The sequence below is a fragment of the Aquarana catesbeiana genome, linkage group LG06 (genome assembly GCF_042186555.1).
Source record: "Aquarana catesbeiana isolate 2022-GZ linkage group LG06, ASM4218655v1, whole genome shotgun sequence".
In the NCBI taxonomy this organism is placed as follows: domain Eukaryota; kingdom Metazoa; phylum Chordata; class Amphibia; order Anura; family Ranidae; genus Aquarana; species Aquarana catesbeiana.
In genome coordinates this window covers 173,577,402-173,591,660 of record NC_133329.1, presented here as the reverse complement: position 1 = coordinate 173,591,660, position 14,259 = coordinate 173,577,402, and the positions used below count along the sequence as shown (strand labels likewise).

The 14,259-nt window shown below is 42.8% G+C and overlaps 1 protein-coding gene across 2 annotated transcripts in view; it reads left to right on the top strand.

Moving 5' to 3' along the window:
• Positions 1–14,259, top strand: part of LOC141101798 (multidrug resistance-associated protein 1-like) — a 716,249-nt gene that overhangs the window by 429,392 nt on the left and 272,598 nt on the right. For both annotated transcript variants that reach the window (XM_073591133.1, XM_073591135.1), the window contains exon 16: positions 10,991–11,117. In XM_073591133.1, the coding sequence (XP_073447234.1) occupies positions 10,991–11,117 (127 nt within the window). The remainder of the gene's footprint in view (positions 1–10,990; positions 11,118–14,259) is intronic.

The window sequence follows — 14,259 nt, the reverse complement described above, 5'->3', positions numbered from 1 at the left end:
AGCCACAAGACCTGTGCTTTAATTCCAGACTAAATGTTGTGGTTTTACAGAATATTCTTTACTAGAAAGATAAAGAAAATGAGAGCTTAAAGTGTTACTAAACCCTACACCCTGCATTCACTATATCTGGTCTCCCACAGTACACAGAACATGAAATTGCAATAGTTTTAGTAAACATATACTGCTAAATACCTTTTTTTTTTCATTAGAAGTTAGAGCAGTCTTATGACTTTTATCATTGTCTGCTTAAAGCTTGTAGGAGGAGTTTTCATTTTCCCCTGAGACCCTCTGTCTGAACAGTGCTGGTTGACCCCCTACTGATCACATGCACTCTAAGAAAAAAAAAAACTTTCTAGCAATACACACCAAAGGATGTAGGTTTATAAAGTAAATTGCAACTGAGTAACTGTTGGTTCAGATAGGTTTACATTCATGGTTTTCAGGCTTAATCTGAAAACCTCAAACTTCTGTAAATAAATCCAGGGTTTTGACTATATTAGGAAGGGTAGTGAATGAAGATGACAAACATAAGAAGGTCACCTGGCATTTCTCCTGAATTCAATAGCCAGTGGTTTCATTACAATAGTGAACAATCCTTTTGGGCTCACTTCTGATTTGTATGTCTTTACTGTGATAACTTTTTTTTTTCCTTTTTAATAATTTACTATATATTCATGAATTTACATATTTATGAATTTAACCCTGGCAGTTAGAATGTTTGTCTTAACAAATTTAAAATGTTTTTTCATAATAGTAATGATGCGCTATGATTAGCAATGCCAAATAACGTTCCATGTTACAGACACCTCCAGGCATATCAACCCTATTATACACTTTTTTTATCATCAGCAAAAATACATATCTTGCCCAACAAATCTTTAGTTATATCACTTACATATACAATATCTCACAAAAGTGAGTACTTCCCTCACATTTTTGTAAATATTTTGTTATATCTTTTCATGTGACAACACTGAAGAAATTACACTACAATGTAAAGTAGTGAGTGTAAATTTGCTGTCCCCTCAAAATAACTCAACACACAGTAATTAATGTCTAAACCACTGGCAACAAAAGTGAGTACAACCCTAAGTGAAAATGTCCAAATTGGGCCCAATTAGCCATTTTCCCTCCCCAGTGTCAAGTGACTCGTTAGTGTTACAAGGTCTCAGGTGTGAATGGGGAGCATGTGTGTTAAATTTGGTGTAATTGCTCTCACTTTCTCATACTGGTCACTGGAAGTTCAACATGGCTCCTCATGGCATAGAACTCTGAGGATCTGAAAAAAGAATGTTTGCTCTACATTAAGATGGCCTAGGCTATAAGAAGATTGGCAAGACCCTGAAACTGAGTTGCAGCATGGTGGCCAAGACCATACAGCGGTTTAACAGGACAGGTTCCACTCAGAGCAGGCCTTTCCTTGGTCGACCAAAGAAGTTGAGTGCATGTGCTCAGCGTTATATCCAGAGGTTGTCTTTGGGAAATAGAAGTATGAGTGCTGCCAGCATTGCTGCAGAGGTTGAAGGGGTGGGGGGGTCAGCCTGTCAGTGCACAGACCATACGCCGCACACTGCATCAAATTGGTCTGCATGGCTGTCGTCCCAGAGGGAAGCCACTTCTAAAGATGATGCATAAGAAAGCCTGCAGTTTGCTGAAGACAAGCAGCTTAAGGACATGGATTACTGGAACCATTTGCTGTGGTCTGATGAGACCAAGAATTACTTATTTGGTTCAGATGGTGTCAAGCGTGTGTGGCGACAACCAGGTGAGGAGTACAAAGACAAGTGTGTCTTGCCCACAGTCAAGCATGGTGGTGGGAGTGTCATTGACTGGGGCTGCATGAGTGCTTCCGGCACTGGGAAGCTACAGTTCATTTAGGGAACCATGAATGCCAACATGTACTGAAACATACTGAAGCAGAGCATGATCCCCTCCCTTCGGAGACTGGGCTGCAGGGCAGTGTTCCAACATAGGAATGACCCCAAATACACCTCCAAGACAACCACTGCTTTGCTAAAGAAGCTGAGGGTAAAGGTGATGGACTGGCCAAGCATTTCTTCAGACCTAAACCCTATTGAGCATCTGTGAGGCATCCTCAAACGGAAGGCAGAGGAGTACAAGGTCTCTAACATCCACCAGCTTCGTGATGTCATCGGGGAGTAAAAGAGGACTCCTGTGGCAACCTGTGAAGCTCTGGTGAACTCCATGCCCAAGAGGGTTAAGGCAGTGCTGGAAAACAATGATGGCCACACAAAATATTGACACTTTTTTGCCAACGGTTTAGACGTTAATGTCTGTGTGTTAAGTTATTTTGAGGGGACAGCAAATTGACTCTGTTATACAAGCTTTACACTCTCACTGTTTTACTTTGTAGCAAAGTGTCATTTCTTCAGTTTTGTCACATAAAAAAAAATTTACAAACATGTGAGGGGTATACTCACTTTTGTCAGATACTGTAGATTAAATAGAACAGGACCTAGTACAGAACCTTGTGAATACACCACTAGTGACTGGTCTCTGTTCCAAAGGAAAACCCCATTTACAGTCACTTTGGCATCTATCCTTTAGCCATTTGCATATCCACTGAACAACCCAACAAGGGTTAAGTCCTAGCTTGTAAAACTTTTGTATTAGATCGTTATGTGGAACTGTATAAGATGTCTTGCTGAAATCAAGATATGCTATGTCCTCAGCACCACCCTGGTCCAAAACATTGGTAATATAGTCAGAAAATTCAGCCAGATCAGTCTGACATGATCTGCTCTCCGTAAAGCCTGCTTTGGGTCCAGCAAGTTATGTATTTTTAATTGATCAATGATCCTTCTTTTCAGGAGTGATTCCATTAACTTGACTATAACCAGTGTTAAATTCACTGGCCTGTAATTGCCTTTCTGCCCTTGTTGTGGATAGGTACAATATTAGCTGTCCGCCAGTCATGGGGAACTTTTGTCTGCCTTGCTTTGGATACACTAAAATATTAGATAATTTTTGAAGTACTGAAAGTGTTTTTTTTTTTTTTTCATTGCTATCCTTGTGGAACTTGTAGAGAGTTGTAAACATTTAGAGTTCTTTGACTTAAGTTTTGGTTTAGGGACCAATGCTTTTTGGGGTCTCTCTGGATGCTATGATCAAGGATGCCACAGAAAAAAAAAAAAAAAAAAACACTTCTCTCCCCCAGAGGCACAAACTGAGGTCTATAAAGATGTGTCTACAGATATGCCTTCCACAGCATATGAAAGTCTGTGGACAACAGAGCACAGGAAAGATTGAGTGACAATGTCTCATAACACTTTTGAGTCACGGCCTCATGGTCCTTTAAGGGGTTTAGGATGCCGGGAGGTGGGGTTTATGTTCTGTGGCGCAAGTAGTGATTGGGAGCTTTCCGTTAGCGGCCAGTAACTGCGCCAGTTGCGCACAGGGCGCACGCTCTCAGCACAGCTGTATTTGCACTAATGCATGCAAATATGCGGCCGCTCTGCGCCAAGGCCCATCCGCTGAGAAGCCGCATATTTGTGTGCACCCGGTGCCAAGATGTTAAACATGTCACATTTTCTTTGTGAAGTAATGTCCTTCATTCTCTTGAGAGGGTCTTGGCTCTCTTTGAGGCCGTACAGGGTCTCATCTCCTAGGATGTTTTGGTCCCTGTACCAACTCAGCTTCATTTTGGCTACAGTACTAGATAAGGATAGAAGTGTCAACTTAATTTTGGTCTTCGGCTCTCATTGCTTTCAGCCCTCTCTGAAAATGTCAGATGGAAGCCATAAGATTAGCTGTGGACTTTCTGGCCAGGAAAATTTCTTGTCAGTAGACATTCGAGGTGTTTATCTGCATGTTCTCCTCCTCTTTATCAGCATTTTTTTGCGCAATGTGATGGGGGAGATGTAGTTAAGGCCATTTACATTCAATTAAGCAGGTAAAAGGCCTGGAGTTGATTTTAAGTGTGGTATTTGCATTTGGAATCTATTGCTGTGATCCTACAGTGAGGGGGGAAAAAGTATTTGATCCCCTGCTGATTTTGTACATTTGCCCACTGACAAATGATCAGTCTATAATTTTAGGCTCGGTTCACACTGGGGCGACTTGTCAGGCGACCTAGTCGCCTGACAAGTCGCCTCCCGTTCTGTGCTATGGAACCGTTCTAATTGGAGCGACGCAAGTCGCTCCGACTTAGAAAAAGGTTCCTGTATTACTTTGGGGGCGACTTGGGGCGACTTGCATAGACTTCTATGCAGAAGTCGTCTCGCAAGTCGCCCCGCAGTCGTTTGCAGGTCGCCTCGCTGAGGCGACCTGCAAGTCGTGCCGCCCATGTGTGAACCGAGCCTTAATGGTAGGTTTATTTTAACAGTGTGAGATAGAATAACAACAAAAATATACTGAAAAACACATTTAAAAAAAAAAGTAAATTGATTTGAAATGAGTGAAATAAGTATTTGACTCCTTTGCAAAACATGACTTGGTACTTGGTGACAAAACTCTTGTTGGCAATCACAGAGGTCAGAAGACATTTCTGGTAGTTGGCCACCAGGTTTGCACACATCTCAGGAGGGATTTTGTCCCACTCCTCTTTGCAGATCCTCGCCAAGTCATTAAGGTTTCAAGGCTGATGCTTAGTAACTCGAACCTTCAGCTACACATATTTTCTATGGGATTAAGGTCTGGAGACTGGCTAGGCCACTCTAGGAACTTAATGTGCTTCTTCTTGAGCCACTTCTTTGTTGCCTTGGCCATGTGTTTTGGGTCATTATCATGCTGGAATACCCATCCACGACCCATTTTCATTCCCCCAGCTGAGGGAAGGAGGTTCTCACCCAAGATTTGACGGTATGTGGCCCCATCCATCGTCCCTTTGATGTGGTGAAGTTGTCCTGTCCCCTTAGCTGAAAAACACCCCCAAACAAAATGTTCCCACCTCCGTGTTTGACGGTGGGGATGGTGTTCTTGGAGTCATAGGCAGCATTCCTCCTCCACCAAACATGGCGAGTTGAGTTGATGCTAAAGAGCTTGATTTTGGTCTCATCTGACCACAATACTTTTACTCAGTTCTCCGCTGAATCATTCAGATGTTCATTAGCAAACTCCAGACGGGCCAGTACATGTGTTTTCTTGTGCAGGGGGACCTTGTGGGCGCTGCAAGATTTCAGTCCTTCACGGCGTAGTGTGTTACCAATTGTTTTCTTGGTGACTATGGTCCCAGCTGCCTTGAGATCATTGACCAGATTCTCCCGTGTAGTTCTGGGCTGATTCCTCATCATTTTCATGATCATTGAAACTCCATGAGGTGAGATCTTGCATGGAGCCCCAGACTGAGGGAGAATGACAGTTATTTTGTGTTTCTTACATTTGCAAATAATAGCACCAACTGTTGTCACCCTCTCACCAAGCTGCTTCGTGATGGTCTTGTAGCCCATTCCAGCCTTGTGTAGGTCTACAATCCCTGTCCCTGACATCCTTGGACAGCTCTTTGGTCTTGGTCATGGTGCAGAGATTGGAATCTGATTGCTTCTGTGAACAGGCATCTTTTATACAGGTAACAAGCTGAATAGGAGCACCCCCTTTAAGAGAGTGCTCCTAATCCCAGCTCATTACCTTATATAGAAGACACCTGGGAGCCAGAAATCTTGCTCATTGATAGGGAATCAAATACTTAGTCCACTCATTTAAAATGCAAATACATTTATAATTTTTTTAAATGTTTTTCTGGATATTTTTGTTGTTCTGTCTCTCACTGTTAAAATAAACCTACTATTAGAATTCTAGTCTGATAATTTCTTTGTCAGTGAGCAAATGTACAAAATCAGCAGGGGATCAAATACTTTTCTCCCTCACTGTACATCATGTGTTTAAAGGAGCTGTCCATGCAAGTGAAACAGGCCATTGTAAGGCTTTAAAAACGTAACAAATCCATCAGAGGGATAGCAGCAACATTAGGAGTGGCCAAATCAACAGTTTGGTACATTCTGAGAAAAGAACGTACTGGTGAGCTCAGCAACATAAAAAGGTCTGGACGGCCACGGAAGACAACAGTGGTGGATGATCACAGGATCCTCTCTATGGTAAAGAAAAACCCATTCACAACATCCAGACAAGTGAAGGACACTCTCCAGGAGGTGGGCGTATAATTGTTGAAGTCTTCTCTTTATTGTAGACTTTATGAGAGCAAATACAGAGGGTTCACCACAAGGTGCTAACCATTCATAAGCCTGAAGAATAGAAAAGCCAGATTAGACTGCCAAAAATCATCTAAAAAAAAAAGCCAGACCAGTTCTGGAAAAGCATTCTTTGGACGGATGAAACCAAGATTAATCTGTACCAGAATGACAGGAAGAAAAAAGGCTTGGAACAGCTCATGAGCCAAAGCACACGGCATCATCTGTAAAACATGGTGGAGGCAGTGTGATGGCATGGGCATGCATGGCTTCCAGTGGCACTGGGTCATTGGTGTTTATTGATGATGTGACAGAAGCAGCTGGATGAATTCTGCAGCGTTTAGAGAGATTCTGACGGCCCAGATTCAGCCAAATGCAGCAAAGTTGATTGGACGGTGCTTCACAGTACAGATGGACAATGATCTAAGACACACTACAAAAGCAACCCAGGAGCTTTTGAAAGAAAAAAAGTGGAATATTCTGCAATGGCCGAGTCAGTCACCTGATCTCAACGCAATTGAGCATGCATTTCACTTGCTGAAGGCACAACTAAAGGGAGAAAGACCCACAAACAAATAACAACCGAAGACAGCTGCAGTTAGAGCCTGGCAAAGCATCAGAAAGGAGGAAACCCAGTCTTTGCTAATGTCCATGGGCTCCAGACTTCAGGCAGTCATTGCCAGTAAAGGATTCTCAACAAAATATTACAAATGAACATTTTATTTATGATTGTATTATTTGTCCAATTACATTTGAGCGTGTATGAAAATGGTTGTAGTTCTTAAAATTTGTACTTTTGATATCTATGTTCAACCCCTTGGAATTAAAGCTGAAAGTCTGCACTTCAAATTCATTTTAATTTTATTCTGGTGGCATACAGAGCCAAAAGTATGCAGTTTGTGCCTGTGTCTAAATATATATGGACCTAACAGTGTACTTCCAATTTTGTTCTATGTCTATAGTTTCTGGGCCTGATTCTATATACCAGGGTAGCTAGGGTCTTTTCTCCCTCCAGAAAGATTGTTAAAACACATTGTCCTTTAACACAATGTCTTTTGCCGCGTACACACGATCGGACTTTCCGCCAACAAAACTGGATTTTTTTCCGAAGGATGTTGGCTCAAACTTGTCTTGCATACACACGGTCGCTCAAATGTTGGCCCAAAATTCCAAACGTGAGAAGACGGTAAAGTAAAACATGTACAACGAGCTGAGAAAAAGGAAGTTCAATAGCCAGTGCGGCTCCTTCTGCTTGTTTCAGAGCATGCGTCGACTTTTGTGCGTCAGACTTGTGTACACACGATCGGATTTTCCAACAGATGTTCAAACAAATTTGAGAACCTGCTCTCAATCATTTGTGTGCAGAATTTCCGACAGCAAATGTTCGATGGAGCATATACACAGTCGGACTTCCCGAGAACCAGCTCACATCGAACATTTCCCGTCGGAAAGTCCAACAGTGTGCACGCGGCATTTGCCTTGTTTTGTCTATACATGGCAGTTCTGTAGCTTGTAGTTTCATTATTAAAGCTGCTCCTACTTCACTCTAGAAGAGGCAGGTACTCAGATTTAATTTTTGTGGGCGCAGATGCCCTCTGGCCACTTTCATGTCAGGGAGACCTTATGTCTTGGCCCAATATTCCACCCTTCTTCTAATGGGGCGTACACACGGTCGGACTTTTCAGCTACAAAAGTCCGACAGCCTGTCCGACAGACTTTCAACGGACTTTCGACGGACTTGCGGCGGACTTTCTAACGAACAGACTTGCCTACACACGATCACACAAAAGTCCGTCAAATTCTTACGTGATGACGTACACCGGACTAAAATAAGGAAGTTGATAGCCAGTAGCCAATAGCTGCCCTAGCGTGGGTTTTTGTCCGTCAGACTAGCATACAGACGAGCGGATTTTTCGACCGGACTCGAGTCCGTCGGAAAGATTTGAAGCATGTTTCAAATCTAAAGTCCGTCGGATTTGAGGCTGAAAAAGTCCGTTGAAAGTCCGGAGAAGCCCACACACGATCGGATTACCAGCCAGCTTTAGTCCGTCAGCGTCCGTTGGACTTTTGTAGACGAAAAGTCCGACCGTGTGTACGCGGCATAAGTTTCTGGCTTCATTGACATGCTATTGAAGCCAAAGTTTTGAGAGAATGTGGCCTGTTTAAAGCAGTCACATCCACTATTCTTTGGGCCCAAAAACCTCCACTATGTCTAACGCTGTACTTGGAAGGCATTCTTTAGATTTTTTAGTTGCTTCGGTTCAGTTTTATGGTCAGGCGTGTATTGGCACCTAGTCCTAAGCAGCATCAAATGTTTAATTTCATCCCTTGTAATTTTGTTTCATTGGCTTTTGACATCTTGTTCTGTGGTCTACACTTGCATTGCTCCAGCCCTAAAACTGAACTCCTGAATAATCAAATATTGCCTAAATACAAGAGGCATGTGTATTCTTCCTTGAATTTGGGTGTGCTTTGTAAATTTCATCCGGATCTATGCCATAATCGTGTGAAGCTTTGCTTCCATGAAGGAACTTCCTGTAATAAAGACTGGCCAGTGTTGCACGCTCTCCTTGTGCAGGGTGCCTGGTCTTCTCTCTGACCCCTCCCTGTAGTTTTCTGCAGGCAGTCTGTAGTGGGTGGAACCTTCTGGGCACCTCCCACTGCTCCCTTCACAACAACACAGTGATGATGTAACTGCTTATTTACACAGAAATATCTTTGTTTTGCCAAGGCATTTGGGGCAACTAAAGTGGTTTCTATATCCTGTGTGGCTAATTGAGGAATATAATGAATGTTTTTGTGCCTGGAGTTCAGCTTTTAAGTTTATCATGGCTCCATGTAACTTTGTGATGTGACTTTGGATGCAAGGTCTTACAGGTGATGACGTGAATCAGCCATGCTGCAACGCATATGGGTTTCCTATTGCTGTAATTATTTTCCTCCCCTTTAGGGACTGCTTTAGAACATCTCAAATGTCTAATGCTGCCCAAGAATTACTGCAGATTTCAAAAGCAGCAGCAGTTGCAGGAGAGAAGAAACCCTGCACACTGTCACAGCAGAAGGGAGTGTATATGTCCCATTTGCGCCATGTTACATATTACACCATGAATACACATGTAACGTGGTACAAGAGATGGCGTTTGTCTTTAAGTGGAAGCTATAAACTGGATTTCTTCTTTCTTCCAGAGTAAACTTTACAATTTCAGAGGGCTCTCTGGTTACAGTGGTTGGCTAAATAGGCTGTGGATAATTATGATTTTTATGTTAGATTTAAAATGGTATTTTAAGTGCAACTCTAAGCAGCACCATATACAGTTCAGATAAATAATGTACACTGTTACAACTTGTAAAAAAATTGTGATTCAGACTACCTTTCCTCACTATAAAGCTAGCTCCTGACAACAATATTCAGAGCCAGTAGCTTGCCTTGTCAGCTCTTTGCCTCCAGCCTGTTCTTTGGACTGTTAATGACTGAATTGGTTCTGGGCATGCCGTTGGCTATACAGGCATGTGGACTCTTTTTAGCATTTTCACAACCATGGTTGATTTGCCCATGGGGTTGTTCTCTTTTTGCCCATCCATGTGCAGACACCCTTTTTGGACATACTGTTGTGTCCTTCAACGAATGGAAGAAAAAAAGGATTGTTGTAGTGATAAGAAAATTCTTTCCTCACAGAACCCTCTCATCTAGTTATATGGCCGTTGTTGTTTGGAGTTGGTTTGTTCTCCTGACCGCCACTAAGGCCTCATGCAACTGAGATGCTGTTAAACGCGCGTTCAGGGGCAGTTGGACACTTTTTTCAACTGCCCCTGAACTCATTCAATGTTATCCTATGTGTCCATGTACACAGTCTCCTTTTTTGGCGTTTTTAGGCGTTTTAACCTCGTTTTTCAAGAAGCAAAAAAATGGGTTCAGACGCAAAAGTTTTCCCCGTTGCAGACGCCAGATGCGGCTAAACGCTGGTACCGTGTTTGCGTTTATAAGTGTTTTTAAAGAAACCCTATTTTTTGGACCAGAAAACACAGAAATATGATGGTAAACTGCAGCAGAGAATGACATTTTGCGACCCAACTTTGTGGCCCCATATCTCGAGGCCACTTTGTGCTAGGAATTTGGTGTGAAAACACAGTGGAATTAGCACTACAACATATCCAAAGTTGGGGTTTCTAGCACCAAGTGGCCCCGAGATATGGGGCCCCAAATCGTGTCGCAAAATGTCATTCCCTGCTGCAGAAAAGTGCTCGGGGAGGGTTTATGTTATCTTAACTAAACTCTTCTAGACGCAAACACGGCTAAACGCGGCTTGCAAACGCCGCAAAACGGGCGTTTCTAAATGCTGGTTTCAGCTTTTAAAAACGTGTTCAGCAGAGTTTACACTGGCGTCTCCTGTGCATGGGGCCTAACTGTGGCTATGTTAGCAGATGGGGGGGGTTGACAACTAGCAGGGACTTCACCCAGGCCGTTTTTGTCTTTGTACCTAATGTCCTACTTTTGCAAGTGTCACTCAAAAAACACATTGGCCCAAAATCTACATATCTTTGCTGTGTCCTTCAAAAACAGTACAACAATCCTGTTTTTTGATATCTGCTCTTAGACAGCGTTTCTAGTTTTAGATTAAAGTGGGCGGCATGTTTTCTTTAATTGTCACTTTCTACCATTGGGGCATGTACCTGTATGGCTTGGAGTTTTTGAGTTTCAGTTGCTGAAATCGTTCAACTAGTTTGAAGGTTTATAGAAAGCTGATGGATAATTCTTACCATGTATAGGGATGTAACATGGTGCAAGAGGTGGAGTTTGCCTTTATTAAGTGGAAACTATTAACAGGATTTCTTTTTTCTTCCAGAATAAACCTTACGATTCCAGAGGGCTCCCTGGTTGCAGTGGTTGGCCAAGTAGGCTGTGGAAAGTCGTCTTTGCTGTCAGCATTGCTGGGAGAGATGGAAAAGAAGGATGGATATGCAGCGATAAATGTATGGCCATATACAGTAAATATAAATTTAGCATTTCTGTAATCAGCACAAAGGCAACTATTTTCCATTTTTGATCATCCTCAAATGAACAAAGACATTGCTGTAAATATTTAATAAAAAGATAATCATTCTTGTGTTACATTTTTAAAATTGTAATTAAGGTGGAACATTAAGCAGCATTCTATATACATTTGTGCTTATAGGTTTACATACCCTGGCAGAATTTATGCTTTCTTGGCCATTTTTCAAAGAATATGAATAACACAAAAATGTTTCTTTCACTCATGGTTGGTGTTTGGCTAAAGCCATTTATTATCAATCAAATGTGTTTACTCTTTTTAAATCATAATGACAACAGAAACTAGCCAAATGACCCTGATCAAAAGTTTATATACCCCTGTTCTTAATACTGTGTATTGCCCGCTTTAACATCAATGACAGCTTGAAGTCTTTTGTGGTATTTGTGGATGGGGCTCTTTATCTTCTCAGATGGTAAAGCTGCCCATTCCTCTTGGCAAAAAGCGTCCAATACCTGTAAATTCTTGGGCTGTCTTGCATGAACTGCACGTTTGAGGTCAGGAGACTGAGATGGCCACTCCAGAACCTTCACTTTATTCTGCTGTAGCCAATGACAGGTCGAGTTGGCCTTGTGTTTTGGATCATTGTCATGTTGGAATGTCCACGTACGTTCTATGTGCAGCTTCCTGGCTGATGAATGCAAATGTTCCTCCCAGTATATTTTGATAACGTACTGCATTCATCTTGCCATCTATTTTGACCAAATATCCTGTCCCTTTTGTAGCTCACACATCCCCAAAACATCAGCGATCCACCTCTGTGTACCTTTCATCATAGGCCTTGTAGACTCCTCTCCAAATGTTGCGTTTATGGTTGTGGCCAAAAAGCTAATTTTTGGTCTCATTACTCTAAATGACTTTGTGCCAGAAGATTTGAGGCTTGTCTCTGTGCTGTTTGGTGTATTGTAAGCAGAATACTTTGTGGCATTTGCATAGTTTCTTCTGGTGACTCGACCATGCAGCCCATCTTTCTTCATGTGCCTCCTTATTGTGCATCTTGAAACAGCCACACTACATGTTTTCAGAGTCCTGTTTTTCACCTGAAGTTATTTGTGGGTTTTTCTTTGCATCTGGAACAATTTTCCTGGCAGTCGTGGCTGAAATTTTAGTCTACCTAAGCTTGGTTTGGTTTTAACAGAACCCCTCATTTTCCACTTCTTGATTAGAGTTTGAACACTGCTGATTGGCATTCTCAATTCCTTGAATATCTTTTTACTTCCCTTTCCTGTTTTATACAGTTCAACTACCTTTTCCTGCAGATCCTTTGACAATTCTTTTGCTTTCCCCATGACTCAGAATCCAGAAATGTCAGCACTGGATGAAAGATGCAAGGGTCTGTCAGGAGTCCAGAAACTCATTGACCTTTTTATACACACACACTAATTACAAGGTGAGGATGGTTACCTTTAATAGCCATTCAAACCCCTTTGTGTCAACTTGTGTGCATGTTATCAGGCCAAAATCACCAGGGTATGTAAACTTTTGATCAGGGTCATTTGGCTAGCATAGCTTCAGCTAAACATTAACCATGAGTGAAAGAAATGTTTGTGTTATCATTCATATTCTCTGAAAAATTGCCAAGAAATCATAAATTCTGCCAGGGTATGTAAACTTATGAACACAACTGTAGTTCAGATAAATACTGTATTTCATACTGCCTCACCTTAGTATGCAGCTAGCTCATGGCATTACCATTTAGAGCCTGTAGTTTGTCCTGTCACATCCTTGCCTCCAGCCTGTTCTGTTAATAACTATTAGGTCATCCTTCTACATTTCCAATTTGTAGGTACTCCAAACTATTTCTTCCTCATGCTTTTATTGCTTAAAATGTGATGCATTATGAAATACAGTAGTGCATGATTACTTCATGCCGACACTTAATGATATTGGGTGTAGAATTAACCACATGCCAACCGGGCCATAGCCAAAAGACGGCTACAACGCAGTCGGCTTATTCTGGGAGGTCATCCATGGACGCCCTCCAATACCCTGCTATACTCTGCAATACCCCGCAATACTCTGCAATACCCCGCAATACTCTGCAATACCCCGCAATACTCTGCAATACCCCGCAATACTCTGCAATACCCCGCAATACTCTGCAATACCCCGCAATACTCTGCAATACCCTGCAATACTCCACAATACCCCACAGTACTCCGCAATACCCCACAGTACTCTGCAATACCCCGCAGTACTCTGCAATACCCCGCAGTACTCTGCAATACTCTGTAATAACCCCGCAATACTCTGCAATACCCTGCAATACTCTGCAATACCCCGCAATACTCTGCAATACCCCGCAATGCTCTGCAATACCCCTCAATATCCCGCAATATTCTGCAATACCCTGTAATACTCTGCAATATCCCGCCATACTCTGCAATACCTCGCCATACTCTGCAATACCTCGCCATACTCTGCAATACCCCGCCATACTCTGCAATACCCCGCCATACTCTGCAATACCCCGCCATACTCTGCAATACCCCGCCATACTCTGCAATACCCCGCCATACTCTGCAATACCCCGCCATACTCTGCAATACCCAGCCATACTCTGCAATACCCCGCCATACTCTGCAATACCCAGCCATACTCTGCAATACCCAGCCATACTCTGCAATACCCAGCCATACTCTGCAATACCCCGCCATACTCTGCAATACCCCGCCATACTCTGCAATACCCCGCCATACTCTGCAATACCCCGCCATACTCTGCAATACCCAGCCATACTCTGCAATACCCAGCCATACTCTGCAATACCCAGCCATACTCTGCAATACCCAGCCATACTCTGCAATACCCAGCCATACTCTGCAATACCCAGCCATACTCTGCAATACCCAGCCATACTCTGCAATACCCAGCCATACTCTGCAATACCCAGCCATACTTTGCCATACCCAGTCATGCTCGGCAATACCCTGTCATGCTCGGCAATACCCTGTCATGCTCAGCCATACTCTGCCATACCCTGCCATGCTCAGCCACACTCTGCCATGCTCAGCCGTACTCGGCTGTACTCGGCCTCTGTATGTGGCCAGGCTGTGGAAGTCTCA